Source organism: Lutjanus erythropterus, chromosome 2 (genome assembly GCF_056507025.1).
Source record: "Lutjanus erythropterus isolate fLutEry1 chromosome 2, fLutEry1.hap2, whole genome shotgun sequence".
Taxonomy (NCBI): domain Eukaryota; kingdom Metazoa; phylum Chordata; class Actinopteri; order Lutjaniformes; family Lutjanidae; genus Lutjanus; species Lutjanus erythropterus.
The window spans coordinates 8,916,544-8,931,412 of record NC_139318.1 but is presented as its reverse complement, the minus strand read 5'-3'; the positions used below and the strand labels follow the sequence as shown (position 1 = coordinate 8,931,412).

The 14,869-nt window shown below is 38.7% G+C and overlaps 1 protein-coding gene across 2 annotated transcripts in view; it reads left to right on the top strand.

Annotated features, from left to right (window-relative positions):
* cntn4 (contactin 4) overlaps positions 1-14,869 on the top strand; it is a 262,790-nt gene that overhangs the window by 233,639 nt on the left and 14,282 nt on the right. For both annotated transcript variants that reach the window (XM_084727589.1, XM_084727582.1), the window contains exon 13: positions 12,234-12,409. In XM_084727589.1, coding sequence (XP_084583715.1) covers positions 12,234-12,409 — 176 coding nt within the window. The remainder of the gene's footprint in view (positions 1-12,233; positions 12,410-14,869) is intronic.

Genomic DNA, 14,869 nt, shown 5'->3' with positions numbered 1-14,869 from the left:
CAGTTATTCCCCATTTTACCAGAAGACACATCACATAATATCATAATGGAATAAAAAAAAAACTCTATGCCAGCTCCTTCTTCTGTAAATCACTATCAAGGCATGTTTCCTTTTTCTGTTGAATTATAAAAGATAGATTTCATATATTATGAATGCTTTAAAGTCAGCAGCAGTCAAGGATGTGGGGAGAGCTTAGAGTGCACCTTGCTGCTGATTTATGCTGATGCCTCACTCTGCCTCCAATTTACCACTCTTTCCTTTCCACAAAAATAATCAGTAAACTTTGCATAATTGAAGTGAAGAAATTAACAGTGCGAAATGTCAGTGTATTTGTATTTTTGCACATGGTCGTGTTAATTGCTGTGAAATTTTAAGCACAGAGCCTGACTCGGAGGCATAATGAAAAGCATTGCTACACTCTGCCAGTCACACTCTTGCACTCTCCTTTTACCCATTTATCACACACTGTGAAATGAAAATGGTACAGAACCCCCCAGCCAATCAGGGGGAGGGGGGGTTGAAACCTGCTGCTCTCACTGTAGGTTCAGGTTGATGGCCTATATGTGATTTTCCAATCAAGCTGCAAGGAAACACACCCGTGCATGTCTCCCCGGCATAAATAGACGGCGCCTTTATCCACTTATTATTCCTGTGAAAGGGAATACGGGTTTTATTTGACACCCTCTCTCTCTCTCTCTCGCTTCCTTTCCATCATCATATGTTAAAGCTGTTTTCTGCAGCTGATGTACAAATGTTCCTGTATATGATCTTGTGCCTTTCTGTCACAATCGATATTGTTTGGAAAATGGGATGGGGTAATTTACATGCACTATTTCATTGAGGACTGGAAACCTGTTTAGCGCGGGGGAAATTTGTGTTGCAGGAGCAGCCCTTATGGGAGATGACAGTAGTTTATTCAAATTGACTTTGGCGATATGAATACTGAAAAATACCTGTCAAAAAGCATTTGGCGTCTCCTGCTGTGAATGAGCCACCTAGCAAACAGCGGAGGAGCAGTCACAACAGATGAGCCCTGTTAATGTCCCCATTATTCCAACACTGGGGGGATATTAGCAGATTAATTGCACTTGATTATAGATGTGCTTGCTGAATTTTGATTACACTGGAGATGAGCCGTTGCAATTAGGGTTGCCTCCGATCATTACAGATGGTCAGTGAAGGCAAAACTTCTGAGATCATACTGCGTTCACTTCTGTCTGCCTCTGCAGAGCCTGAAGGTGATTCATCTCTCCAACCAGGGTTTGGAGGGATACTTTAAAAATTTGGTCTATATAGTTATAATCCAAGTGTCACAATATTAAAGTAACGTAACTTGATCCCTTTCCGTTACTTTCGGATTAACTCTAATGTTAGTGGTTGGCCTGTGTAGGTAATTGGCAACTATCAGATTAGCTGGTTTCGCTGAGACCACAGCAGTGTTGAGTAATGTGTGTGACTTGATATATATACATGGTAGTATATCATTCATTATGTAAAAATGTATTTAAGAATGGCAATCCTACTGATAATCCCAATTTTTTACTAAATGTAACTGTAATCTGATTATGTCTTGTTTTTTGGGATTGTAATGGAAGTACAGTACAGTTACCTTATTTGTATCCTAATTATGTAATCCTGTTGCATGCAGTCAGTTACTGTCCAAGCCCATCTCCAACACTGTTGGACCATTTGCTTTACAGGTGTTTGGAAAGTAAAGGATGGTAAATGGATGGTAAAGTCAGTCTTTTTTTATGTATTGACATCCTGATTCCCTAAGGATGAATCCAAAAGACTTTGCTGACTTTTCTTCTAGCGCCACCATAAGATTTATTAAAATGTCTCAACAGCTCTTGAATGGCTTACCTTGAAATTTACTTTAGACATTTATGTTCCCCTCAGGATGAATTGTTATTGCTTTGGTGATCCCTTAACTTTCCTCTAGGGCAGAGGTTCTCAAAGTAGGAGGTGAGCCTCCCCAGGTGGGGCCCAAATACTTTCAAGGGAGGCTCAGTAAATGGAAGCGAAAAATTCTTACATTAGTTATTACATTACTTATCAAACAGAGATCACAGAGAATAACATAAATGTATGAGATAGTCCACAGATACAGTGTTGGGCATTTGACTGTTTTTCCCATTTTCAGTCTGAAACTAATAAATGCCTTTGCATACTCCTTTTTATGTATTGGTATAGTCTGGATTTATGTAAAAAGGCAAACACCTGCTGATCTATTATCATACCATCAGCCTCAGCTTTGCTTTGTGTTTAGTGTTAATTAGCAAATGTTAGAACGCTAACACTCTAAACTAAGTTGGTGATAAATGATTAACATTAGATTGTTAGAATTGTCATTGTGATGGGAGTGGCTCTGTGTTCCTAAGGCCCTATGTTCCCAGGATGCTATGTTCCATGGTTCTATCTTCCCAGTTTCCTAAGAGCTCAGGGTACAATGTTCCCAGGGTCAGATGTTCACAGGGTACGATGTTCCCAAGGTCCTATATGCATGTGATGCTATGTTCCCAGGGTCCTACATTCCCAGGGTCCTATGTTCTATGCTAACTCCTAGCCCTAACTCATTATGTGCTAAAGAGCTGGGCAACATAAGACCCTAAAAGAAAAACCTAAATGGTGAAAAGTGGACATGCTAAAAGTCAATATGTTAGTATTGTCATTGCCAAGTTCACAAGGTCCTATGTTTACAAGATCCTGTATTCCTAGGGTCCTACATTCGCAGGGTCCATTGTTCCCAAGGTGTTATCCTCCCTGGGCCATTTTATGTTCAATGCCATGGATATCCAAATGTGGACCAGGACCAATTTTCAAGTCTGAAATGACCACTAAATATTTATGACTAACGTTTTAAAAATGTAACCAAAACTCATAAAACAAACCCGTAGGATTTACATTACATTAGTTTTTTATTTGTATGTCCTAGTTTAACAGATGTTCCACTGTATTTGGTGACCTATCACATTAATGGAACATATAAAATATCTCATCATTGGTACCATTAATCTTGTGTGCTGATCAGAGTTGTGATTAAAGGTTTGGGTGCGCCACAGGAGATTTTCGGATTTCAAATGGGTTGTGGCATTCTTCAATTCTTCTCAAGGGCTTGAGAACATAAGATCCTGGGAGAGCATATATGTAGAATTGGGAAACACAGGACACTGGGAATAGAGGACGCTGCGAACATAAGACCTGGGGAACATAGGAGTGACCCCATTGTGAGCATGTTAGCATGCTTACATTTGCATTTAGACAGCCTCACAGAGCCACTAGCGTGACCATAGGCACTTATGGGCAGGATTTGTTAGAAGAGTTTGTACGACATGAAACAGTATTCAGCTGTTCCAAACAGCCACAATGCAAGGTAGAGTGTGAAATCAGCTGGCATAGAGAGGAGCAAGACATGGTAATTGTTTAGATAATGGCGGACTTTTTCAGACAGTCTGTACTAGAAGACATTCAAAGTGTTGCACTCAGTTGTACCCATGGAAAGTGACAGAAATAGCTGTGTAAAGAATGAAGAAAAAGGGTTGAAGGGAAAAGTTTAAGCCCCGCCAATTTTCTCACCTACACAAATGTGGGCATGAATGTCAGATTGACAGTTTTGGAAAGTTACATAAATTGAGTGACGCAGTCCTGCTCACTGGACATTGCTTTTATATTATTTGGATATTACATATTTGGATATGTAAGGCAGAAACATGAATCATCTGATCAGTTTACTTGCTGGTTGTCTGCCCACTGAATGGAAGAAATGGACATAAAAACATCCCAGTTTTATAGCGGACTCCGGGAGGCACGTTCCCAAGCAAACCCTTTTGGTCCGTGTTGACTGCCAGCAACATGTGAAACAAACGCAACGTGTGACTCCTGACAGCCATGTAGAAAAATAATGAGCAGCCATCTGTCAGTGATCACCAGCAGGTTGTCACAGATGTGCCACTGCACAGCCTACAGATACGGTATTCAGTGAATCTTGTATGTATCTGTTGAGAGATGTACACAAGGTTTTCCCGTGCTTGAAGTTCGTCCTTGAGAGACCTTTGATTTGTCCTTTTGAAAATGTGTGTCATTCAAAACAAGGTGCATGGGAGGAGCTGGCGCTGTGCTGATGAAAGCACTGTTCTAGGTTTGTTAATCTGGAGGTGGAATAATTTCTAACAGTCACCACCTTTTTGTTCCAAAATGACCTGAGAGATAATGCAAAGGGTTGGAATCAGAGCTGGCAAAAGTACACACATTCTGTACTCAGGTAGAAGTACAGATACTTAAAAATATAAGAACTGATTCAATTTCTCTACTCTCGAAAAAGTAAAATACTACAGGCCCTGAAATGTACTCAAAGTATGAAAATAAAAAGTATTTTTCTTCTTGTTATGTCTTGTTACACCTTTCACATTGTTTACATCCTTTTGTGTTATTTTTGTCCTATGTCTTTTACATTGTTTTTAAATTGTTGCGTCATTTTTGTCCTGTTACATCATTTTCCTCATGTTACATTATTGTCATCTTGTTACTTCTTTTATATCATTTTTGCCTAGTTAAATCTTGTTACATTGTTTCTGCATTGGTTACGTCATTTTCGTCAGTCATTTTCGTCTTGTTACACAGTTTTGGTCTTGTTATATCTTTTACATTGTATACATTTTTTTGAGTCATTTTTGTCCTGTGTCTTTTACATTGTTTTCATCTTGTTGCGTCATTTTTGTCTGGTTACATCTCTTTTGTCATTTTCATCTCATTGTGTCATTTTTGCCCTGTTACATACTTTACATCATTTTCCCCATGTTACATTATTGTAGTCTTGTTTGTTCTTTTATATAATTTTGGTCTGGTTAAATCTTGTTACATTGTTTTCATATTGTTAAGTCTGGTTACATTATTTTTGTCATGTTACATCTTTTCCACCATTTTTGTCTTGTTATGTCTTGTTATGTCATTTTCATCTTGTTATGTCCTGTTACATAATATTTGTCTTGTTACGTCTTTTTTGTCATTTTAGTCTTGTTACTTCTTGTTACATTATATTCGTCATGTTGCACCTTTACATTGTTTTCGTCTTGTCATAGCTTTTAGACGTTTTTGTCTGATGTGATTTTCATCTCGTTACATCATTTATGTCACATAGCAAGATGAAAATGACTTGTTGGGTCTTGTTATGTCGTTTTCCTCTTGCATTAAAACTTATGTAACAAGCCTGTTTTGAAAATGTTAGGAGTCAAAAGTACAGATAGGGAGTAGAAGTAAAATGTTAGAAAAAGAAATGCTCAAGTAAAGTACAGATACCAGAAAAATCTACTTGAGTTCAGTAACAAAGTATTTGTACTCTGTTGAAAAGCTCCATGTTCAGTAACATGGAATGTGATGCATTTTATGGGTGATTTAGGTTTGAATGCTTGACATCTACCATAACCTGACATGCACACATGACATGTTTTGTGCAGCCTTTTTTTAAAGGGCTTTTGACCTGCCAGTGAAAAACCATTTTCTTTACAAGTTAGTGTTTGTCTTGAAGCTGCATGCCTCCGGATCCTCTGCGTGAATCTCCGTTTGAAGGACTTAGAGGGTGAGGGTGAGGCTTTGCTCCGGTAAATTTGTTTTCAAAATCCCCGCATCACGTGGCCCGTGGCTCTTCGACACCCTCCCTTCTGCATTATTCAAGCTGGCATCACTCACCTTGTGTGAAAAACTATTGTGTGTGTGTGTGTGTGTGTGGGTGGGTGTGTACACACTCAAGGAGAATACACGCCTACACATTACAGCTTCAGACCATCAAAGCTGGGAGGGGAGTGCAAGCATTATTCATGATGGCTGCTGTTTGTGGGAAGACTGGTGAAACTGGCCATGTGAGGCATGACGGTACGCCTCAGAGAGGAGCAGGGAGTCATTTGGTAACCGTTAGCTCACTCTGTTTTCTGCTCAACCATATGTTATTGTTGCACAGCTTCTCTGAGTGTTCCCACTGTGAGCTGGTGTCAGTAAGTCATCTGTTTGGCTCCACACCTCCTTCAGTTCCTTTGTCTCAAAATGGCATGTAGAACCATGATTGTTGTTGCTGTTTAAAGCCCTATTCACACGGGATGAGTATTACCTGGAGACCTCATGTAATTCAGAAATTACCCCCCTGAAGTCTGTATTTTACTCAAATTTACCAACATTATCGCTCGGATGTGATGTCAAGGCTCTGCTGTCTGATGTCAGGCCCGTTGAAGGATAGAAAAATGTTTCTTACCACATGCTGTCATGCATGTCATCCATCTCATCATCTTTCGCTCCTCTGATGGATTTGAGCTTGCTCTTTCTGCGAATGGTTCTCCATGCTGTGTAGCGACATGAGCCTCCTAAATTTGCACCCAAAATGTTGTCAAAACTTTCGTTCATAACTGCCAATGCAGCTTTCATGCTTCTTGAGCGAGGAAGGGGCAGGAAAAGGGTGCAGAGAAAGAGATAAAATTGCAAAAACTATGACCCCAAATCACAGAGATGCTGATTTGAACTTGACTAATATTATCACCTGACCTGTCTGTTTTTAGTTTCACAAATTATGGACATCACAGATTAGCATGGGAATAAGATCACAACCTCCACCATTATTACAAATTACTCAAGGTCCCCAGGCAATATGAGTCTGGTGTAAATAGGATATAAGGTTGGTCTAACTTGATGTAGAGATGGAACCAATCCAGTATCTATATTGAGGCTCAACAAGGTGTAAATCATTTAGCGGGTATCAGACTTCTGACACCGATCTGCATTTCGATCTAAAAACAACACCAAATGTTTGTCACATGTTTTCTATTTGTAAACAGTGTGAATGACATTTGCATGTTATATAAGGGAAACATGTTGCTGTCGTTCTGTACAGCTGGACTGAAGAAATGTACGAGGCATCTCACTCATGATGTAATAATAAACCAGCACAAAAATGACAACTGCTAACATAAACCATCACATTACAAACACATTACAAACAGGAACGAATAGTAACATTTGCATTTTGGAAGATAAAATAGCAAACTTAAACTCTCCACAATACATCATGGGAAATCATGCAAATGAGGCCAGTGTCACAGCCTATCAGTTGCACATGTGAATGTCACAAGCCTCAATCCTACAGCACCCCAAAGTGGTTGAGGAACACCATTATATGAGTTATATTACACAAACTACACAAGATTTCCAGGCTGAAGTTCAGTTTCAGCCTCATGTAATCTTACTGATACTATAACTACTACTAATAATAATTCTAATAATTTTAATAATCATGTTAAACAAACAAAAAAAAGCACTGGTACTGATATAGTATTGGTATCATCCATCTCATCCAAATTGAGATTTTGGAATCGGATTGGAATGTGGATCAGTGCATCTTTAACTTGATGTTGCTTAACTAATAAAATATTTGTCATATGCTTATAAATTTAATCATTAAGTAGTGTTGGGGATCGTCAGCTTTAAAATCTCTAACTAAATGCCACTTGGCTTGGATGCAGCACTCATGGAGAAAATGTTTGCGCCGGTTGTGTGTTCAAAATTTTTAAATGCTCAGTTATGTTTTTGTGTTTCTAAAATATTATCTCACACTGTTTCAGCCCTTTCTTATTTGAAAACAAAGAAGTAGCATGCTATCGTTTTACCCGCTCAAAAGGTCCAAAGGGAGGTGACATTAGAGATCATGGCATTGAGTCTTAAACAATTTCATAGGAAGTTTACTGAAAATAACATTAATTACTGAAAACTTCTCTTCCTCTTATATCTTGAACTGTGTACATGCCTGCAGACAAATTTCACGTTTGCTTGTTCAGCTTACCGGCTGAGATATAATATGTAACCTCTCCACATTAAAATGTCTAAAAATGACAAGACTTTCTATTATGTTTCCAATAATGGTCAATCTCAGGGAAACTATAATTTTATTTATGGTAACAGTCACCTCTAGTCGCTGTAACTTCTGCGGAGATGTCAGAGAGTGAGGGAGGAAGTTGGTGACTTTGACCAAATCTAACATGGATAAAAAATAATAGCAATAATAATAATACATTTCCTCATCCAGGAACATTATTTCTGTCTGAGTCATATCAGATAGCGTTTCATTGTTGTTGTTCCCATGATCCCACATTACTTCAAGATGTCACTAAGCTACATTTTTTGTTATTATTTTGATCCCACAGCACTAGAAATTACATACAGCACATTTAAAGAGTCTCCAGGCAATTATTTGGAAATGAAACAATTGGACACTGACTCTGTTATTCCTACAATGAGTACCAAATTAAAAAATTCTACTGGGAAACATTAAAATTATTCTGATATTTTGGAACCATCAAATGCCGAGTTTCTCTTACCTTAACCAGACTTTAGCTGCCAAAACTTAACTAGGTCAGTTGAGGTGTTTTTGGAACAGTTACAGTTTGGAACAGTTTTGACAATGAAAAGAGACCAAGTTCTCATATTAAATATGAGAACTTGATGTTCTAATTTTATTAGTAAAGTCTCGTCTGCTACAAAATGATGACTTGATCTGTATTAATAAGTGGAATTCCCAGAGACAGATCCTAATAAGAGAACCAGAGAACCAGAAGAGATATATAGAATGAAAAAAAGTTAAGAAACAAGTTAGGAAATAAACAAACAAGAGTGTGCTACTTCTATCTTGTTAACCTTATTTCACTACAATTAAACTTTTGAATGTTTTTTTATTATTAGTGACTGACAATAATTGTGGGATGTGGTGGGATGGGTTGTGAACTTTTTTGCCAGAAAAAGGTTGGGAATCCATGTGGATCAATCATGTCACACTACGAGCTGACATTGTTCATAGAAACATCTGAAAACTATGTAGAGCAGGGAGACACAATTTGCGGCCCGTGGGGCCAAATCTGCCCTCCCATAGGGTGCCAGGTGGCCTTCTGACAGTTTCCTAATTAAACAAAAAGAAATTTGATTTATACTGTATGTTTTCTCCAGGAAGCATAACATCCTCTATGCAGAAATGGTGACACACTGCACAAGGCTGCTGTGGTCAGATTTGCCACTTGGCTGAGTTGACTGAGGACAGCAAATATGGAGAGGTCAACGATGAAAACAGGCAGTTTAGTGAAATATGGACCATCATGGTACCATCGTTCAAAATATAGGCATAAAACAATGAAAAAAACTCTTCAAAACTCGTGCAGAATATAACATTTAATTTTGTTGTCATCTTGTGCGTACAGAAGACAGTGTGCGGGGGTGTTTTTGATTTTTAAATGACTTGTTTTTAAAATGTTTTTGTGTATAGGTCATTTCTTTTAGTCATGAAGGCCACAGCAAAATTGGTTCAGAATTATCAATCCTGGATATTACAGCCACCACTCAATGACAGTTATTAGCACAAGTGTATTTATAAGCTTTTTTTAACTGTCAGTACAGTACAGTGGAGTTTATAAGCCAACTAACCATTCCAAATATGTGAAAATATATGTTCATGTAGTCATTTACTGTCATTCATTTATGTTAAACACTGCAACATACAACAGCAGGAGACTGGAGAGCACATTTTAAAATTTTCTGCCTCTTAAATACAAACTGAAACATGTCAGCAGAGCTCGGACCCACTTGAGCAGTACTTCCACGGTGCCACCCAGTCTGTCTCAGCGGCACGTTAACATGCTCTCTATCTCATCTCTGATTGACCCCGTTAAGTGAGCGGGTTACTATCCTCTCGTTTACAGTAGCAGTAGGTAACAAGGCATTATACAAGATAGAAATCAATCAAATTATGCTCAAAAGCCCAGTGTGTGGTTGTGTAACCAACCTTGGTCGTCCATAATCCGTCACAAATGATGACAGAGGAGGGTAATAAGGGAGCATATTCCCACCATCATCGTCCCGGTGAATCCCTGGAGGCAGTTAAAGACCGGGCAGCGCACACCGCAAGGAGGAGAGGTCAGGTTAGAGAAGAAACAAAAAAAGAAATAAATGTTTGTAGTGTGTTTCCATGTTGTCCAAAGATTATTTTTTAAATCTGATCATGGTATGACTTTAAATTATGTTGCACTGAACTTTTAAACTGTCTTAAAATTAAGAAAGATTGAATTTTTTTCTTTAAACTTCAGTTTAGTTTTACTTTAAACTTTGATTAAATTTAATTCTGTTGTACCAAAACTTAAAACCCAATTTAAAATGTGATCAAGTATTAATTTTAACTTTACACTTTGGGAGATTTACCTATTAAAAAAGCTGCCTTTATGAGATGGATTGAGAAAAATAATTGAGTTTCTTGAAGAGAGTTAAAGGACAGACTCGACCCAGCTTGAGTTTTATGCTATGAATCTTCTTTTTTTCACTCCTGTTGAGAGTTTCACCAATAAGTTTCAACTTAAAGGAGAAGAAATAATTTCTCCACCAAGCAATCAGGAGTCAGCTAAATAACTTTTTGGCTAGCTAGCAAACAATATAACTTTTGTTTTTGTTTTGGTAGTTTGTCTGTTTCTTTCTTTTACTTTTTAGCTACCAAGCAAACAGTATAACTTTTTTTTTTTTTTTTTACATTTTAGCTAGCTGGCAAATGATGCAGTATTTATTTAAATATTTAGCTAGCTAGCAAACATAACATTTTGTTTTTATTTGTTTTTTACTTTTAAGCTAGCTAGCAAACAGTGCAACATTTTGTTAACTTTTTAGCTAGCTCACAAACAATTTAAGGTAGTCTTTTTGTCTGTTTTTTACATTTTAGCTAGTAAGCAAACAGTATAACATTATTTTTACTTTTTTAGCTAGCAAGCAACAAAAGTCAACAGTTTTACCACCTGACAGCATCCAATTTTTTTCTGTTTATTTATTTATTTTAATTAGGGTAAGAAAGCATCTCCATATAGATCAAACTCAATTTATGTTTATATCAACAAACTTGGATTTACTAAACTGAGATTAGTTTTAATCATGCAACAGAGCTCTGCTTAATATTAAATGTGGATTTACTCATTTAAAACCTACCTGTTCTGAACTCAAATAGAAAGAATCTTAGATTAAAGTGATCGTTGTCAGTGCCACCCAGTCTAGTCATGTATTTCCCTCTAGATCCTTCCTGAGCCTTTTGTTTTCTCCTGCTTCCTCCTCCTCATGTCATTTGGAGTAACTGTCTCACTGTGAAACCTGCTGCAAAATGGTCCTGACACTTTTCTGCATGCGTTTCTTACCCTTTAAATTTTTTCTTTTTCCTCCCTGCACTTGTTCTACAAGGTGCGGCCGGCCTTTAGAAACAGAGCAGACAGACCCTTGAATACCTCCTGTGTGTTATTACGACGTTTTTACTGCACCGCCATCGTTCACCATTTAGCCCCGGCTATAGAGGCCCAGCCCTCTCACACACACTTTCATTGTGTATATGACAAAACCTAGCAGCTGATAGCATTCTGGCCTGATATCAGAAAGCGACTAGATAAATCACATTGGGAGCGTGTGGTGTGTGTATGTGTGTGTGTGTGTCGGGGAGTGGAGGGAGAGGGGGCCAATACAATGAAGGTATCGAATTCACTCTGGATGAAGACTGCACTGCCGGCACTTTCTACATGAATCTATGCCTGTCCAGGGATCATTTGCCATGGTTAATTTAGTCTGTGTGCTCAGAGTGGCAATTTCAACCGAGTAATCACAGCACCCCCAAGAGGGAGACAGGTGTTGTACACTTGGAGAACAAAGCCTCAGCCTCTCATCTCGCCTCTCCTCTCTCATGTCCTTCCTCCTCCTCCCCTGCTACAGCTCACACACAAGTGCAGATAGGGGACGCTTGCCTTATTCCCTAGTGATGCCATTGTAATGCACTGCAGGCTTGAAAAGCGAGTAGTGACGGCTGGAAGAAGTGCTCACTGCTGTTTACTGTTTTCCTAGCGGTGCGTTTTGGGAGTTTCGGGGCCGATCGAGGGGAGTTCTAGGCTGAAGGCTGAGCTGGCAGTGACACATGGAGGCTTCTCAGGATGCAGGAGAGACACGTCCCCACGAGTCCCCACAGAGACGAGCTCAGGCCGAAACTAATACCAGTTATTGTAGCTGTGCGCCCTAGTTTGCCGTGTGCTCTGTCCCATATATCCTTCTATTAACTGAGTCTGACATATCCATAAGGATGATGGAAGGGCTCGGCTTTTTGCAAAGCCATTTCCTGTTCTGAATTATAATGCCTGGAAAAAGGGGGGAGCCGAACAGTGTGTTTTATCAAACCGTGCATGTGTGTGTGTGTGTTTCAGAGCCGACCATCATAACCACCCTGCCGACCACGCTGGACGTCACCGTCGGGGAGAGCGTGGTCCTGCCCTGCCAAGTGAGCCACGACCCGTCCCTGGAGCTCAAGTTCACCTGGTTCTTCAACGAGCAGCTCATCCACTTCGGGAGCCATGGAGGATTTTTTGAAAAAGTGGGAGGTGTAAGTCCATAATCCCTCGAGGTTTCTCAAACTGTTGAGGACACATGCAGCAGATGATTAGAAATCAAGGCACCACAATGTCATGACAGCTCATACACTACATGGACATTTTCACTTTTTAGAAATCAGTCTTGGAAACAGTACACTGTAAAACAAAAACAAAAAAACAAAAAAAAAAAAAACAATAGTTGAGACAACTTAAAATTTCAAGGCAACACAATGCAATCATTAAAAACTACTCCTTCAACCTGATTAAAAGTAATAATCTATGAATATGCTAATTTAGTTCACTTCTAAATTTTTCCTGCTGGACACAAGATTGCTCTTACTTCACTGTGGAGTCCATCCAAGTTTATGTGACAAGTGTCTACATCACACTCGTAAAGGTTGCAAATTGGACCAGGACAAACTTCCAAACTAGTGGTGATGTCACAAATCATGCTCACAGTTCCGCCCGTTAAAATCAGATTTTCGATGAGCACAGAGAAAACTTTCCACTTTCAGGAGATGAATGTGAAAACATTCAGCCCTCCAGTGTCAAACTCTGCTCATACATCATTCTGCACAGTGAAGCTAAAACATCCAGCTGTACGAACAAGTAGAAAAACATTTTTTTGAGTGGAGGGGGACTTTAAGAACGACTCATCAGTCAAACAGGTTCATGAAAAAAGACTCTGCATGAACTGTTTGTTACTTTTTTTCCTCCGAAACATTATAAGTGTGTTGGGACTGGTATTCAGTGTGTATCAGATTTGTGACTACCATACACATTCTGATCCAAGTTTTAGAACACCATGTTTTCTATTTGCAAACACTATGCTAAAGCGGTGCACATTGAGAAGTGGGTAGCGCTTCTCAATTATGTTCTGCATTTGGTTGTAATATAAGGGATATACACTTAAAATTACTATGAAACTATTTAGCTGTGTTAAAGAAATGTGCTAGCCCCCTCACTTATGGCGTAACAATAAACTAGCACAAAAATGACAATTACCAACCTAAACCAACATAAACCACTGCCTTGGACCACAATGTTCTGAACAAACACATTACAAACACACTAAAAATGCATTACAAACACATTACAGACACTACCAAATAGTAACATTCGCATTTTGAAACATAAAATAGCAAACTTAAACTCTAAGCAATGCATCATGGGAAATTATGCAAATGGGGGCAATCACATGCTGTGAAGGATGCCATTACACAAGTTACATTACAAAATTACACAAGCTTTCCAGATGAGGTTCACTTTCAGTCTCATGTCATCTTACTACTGCTACCACTAGAAATAGTGATAATAACAATAATAATCATGATCATCACCATCATCATAAACGTCAAGAAAAAAAGAGCGCTGGTGTCTGTATAATATCGGTATCAGCAGATATCCAAACACACTACATGCCATTACACAAGTTGTATTACACAAACTACACAGTCTTTCCAGACTGAGGTTCAGTTTCAGCCTCATGCCATCTTACTACTACTATTAGAAATAATAATAATATTAATAATGATAAGAAGAATAATCATCATCATCATAAACATCAAGAAAGCTCTGGTATCTGTATAATATCCATATTGGTAGATATCCAAACACATTACACGCCATTACACAAGTTGCATTATACAAACTACACAATCTCTCCAGACTGAAGTTAAGTTTCAGCCTCAAGTAATCTTACTGCTACTACTATCAAAAGTGGTATCTTTATAGTATCAGTGTTGGCAGATGTCAAAATTCAGATATAGGAATGAGATCAGAACTGAAAAAAAGTGGACCAGCAGATCATAAGCATAATAACATGATGCTTTTTTCCATCTGACTCCACCAGTCTGTGCCTCGTCTGTGTCAGCTGTCACCACACTGACACTTCAAATGCACCTCCACTTGATGAGCTTCACAACAGGCCTTTCTGACCAGATCATTACATGCAGATCACAATTTCTGCACCGAGGTTCATGCAACAGCTCATGTTGATCCCCCAATAAGTTTACAGTCATTTCTCAGATGACCTGGAACACACACTGAATAATTAAGAAAACCTTGTTATGGTGTGTTGAAGAATGCTCATTTTTATTAGCGCTACTGTGCTCTTTTCTGCTACAACACAACACATTGATTTATTTTCCAACCCCTTCAGAGATTTCTGTGAGTAAAGGTCAAGGGGTGACACTGAAGATTCATTGGTACATCAATATTACACTCCTTCTTCTTTTAGCAGGGTCATAATAAATTCCGCCGCAGTGCAGAGGGAATGTTTGTATCAAGTGTATTATTTATGGCCAGAAAATTGCTGCCTGTGGTTTATTTTAAAATGAAATTTACATACACACCCTGCAACCAGTCTCAGTCAGCGCGCTGTATACTTTAAAAGGTTCGCAGCTTACATCTCAGCATGTTATACGCAGGCTTATTTTTCCCATAAAAACATTCAAAATCTGCAGTTATAA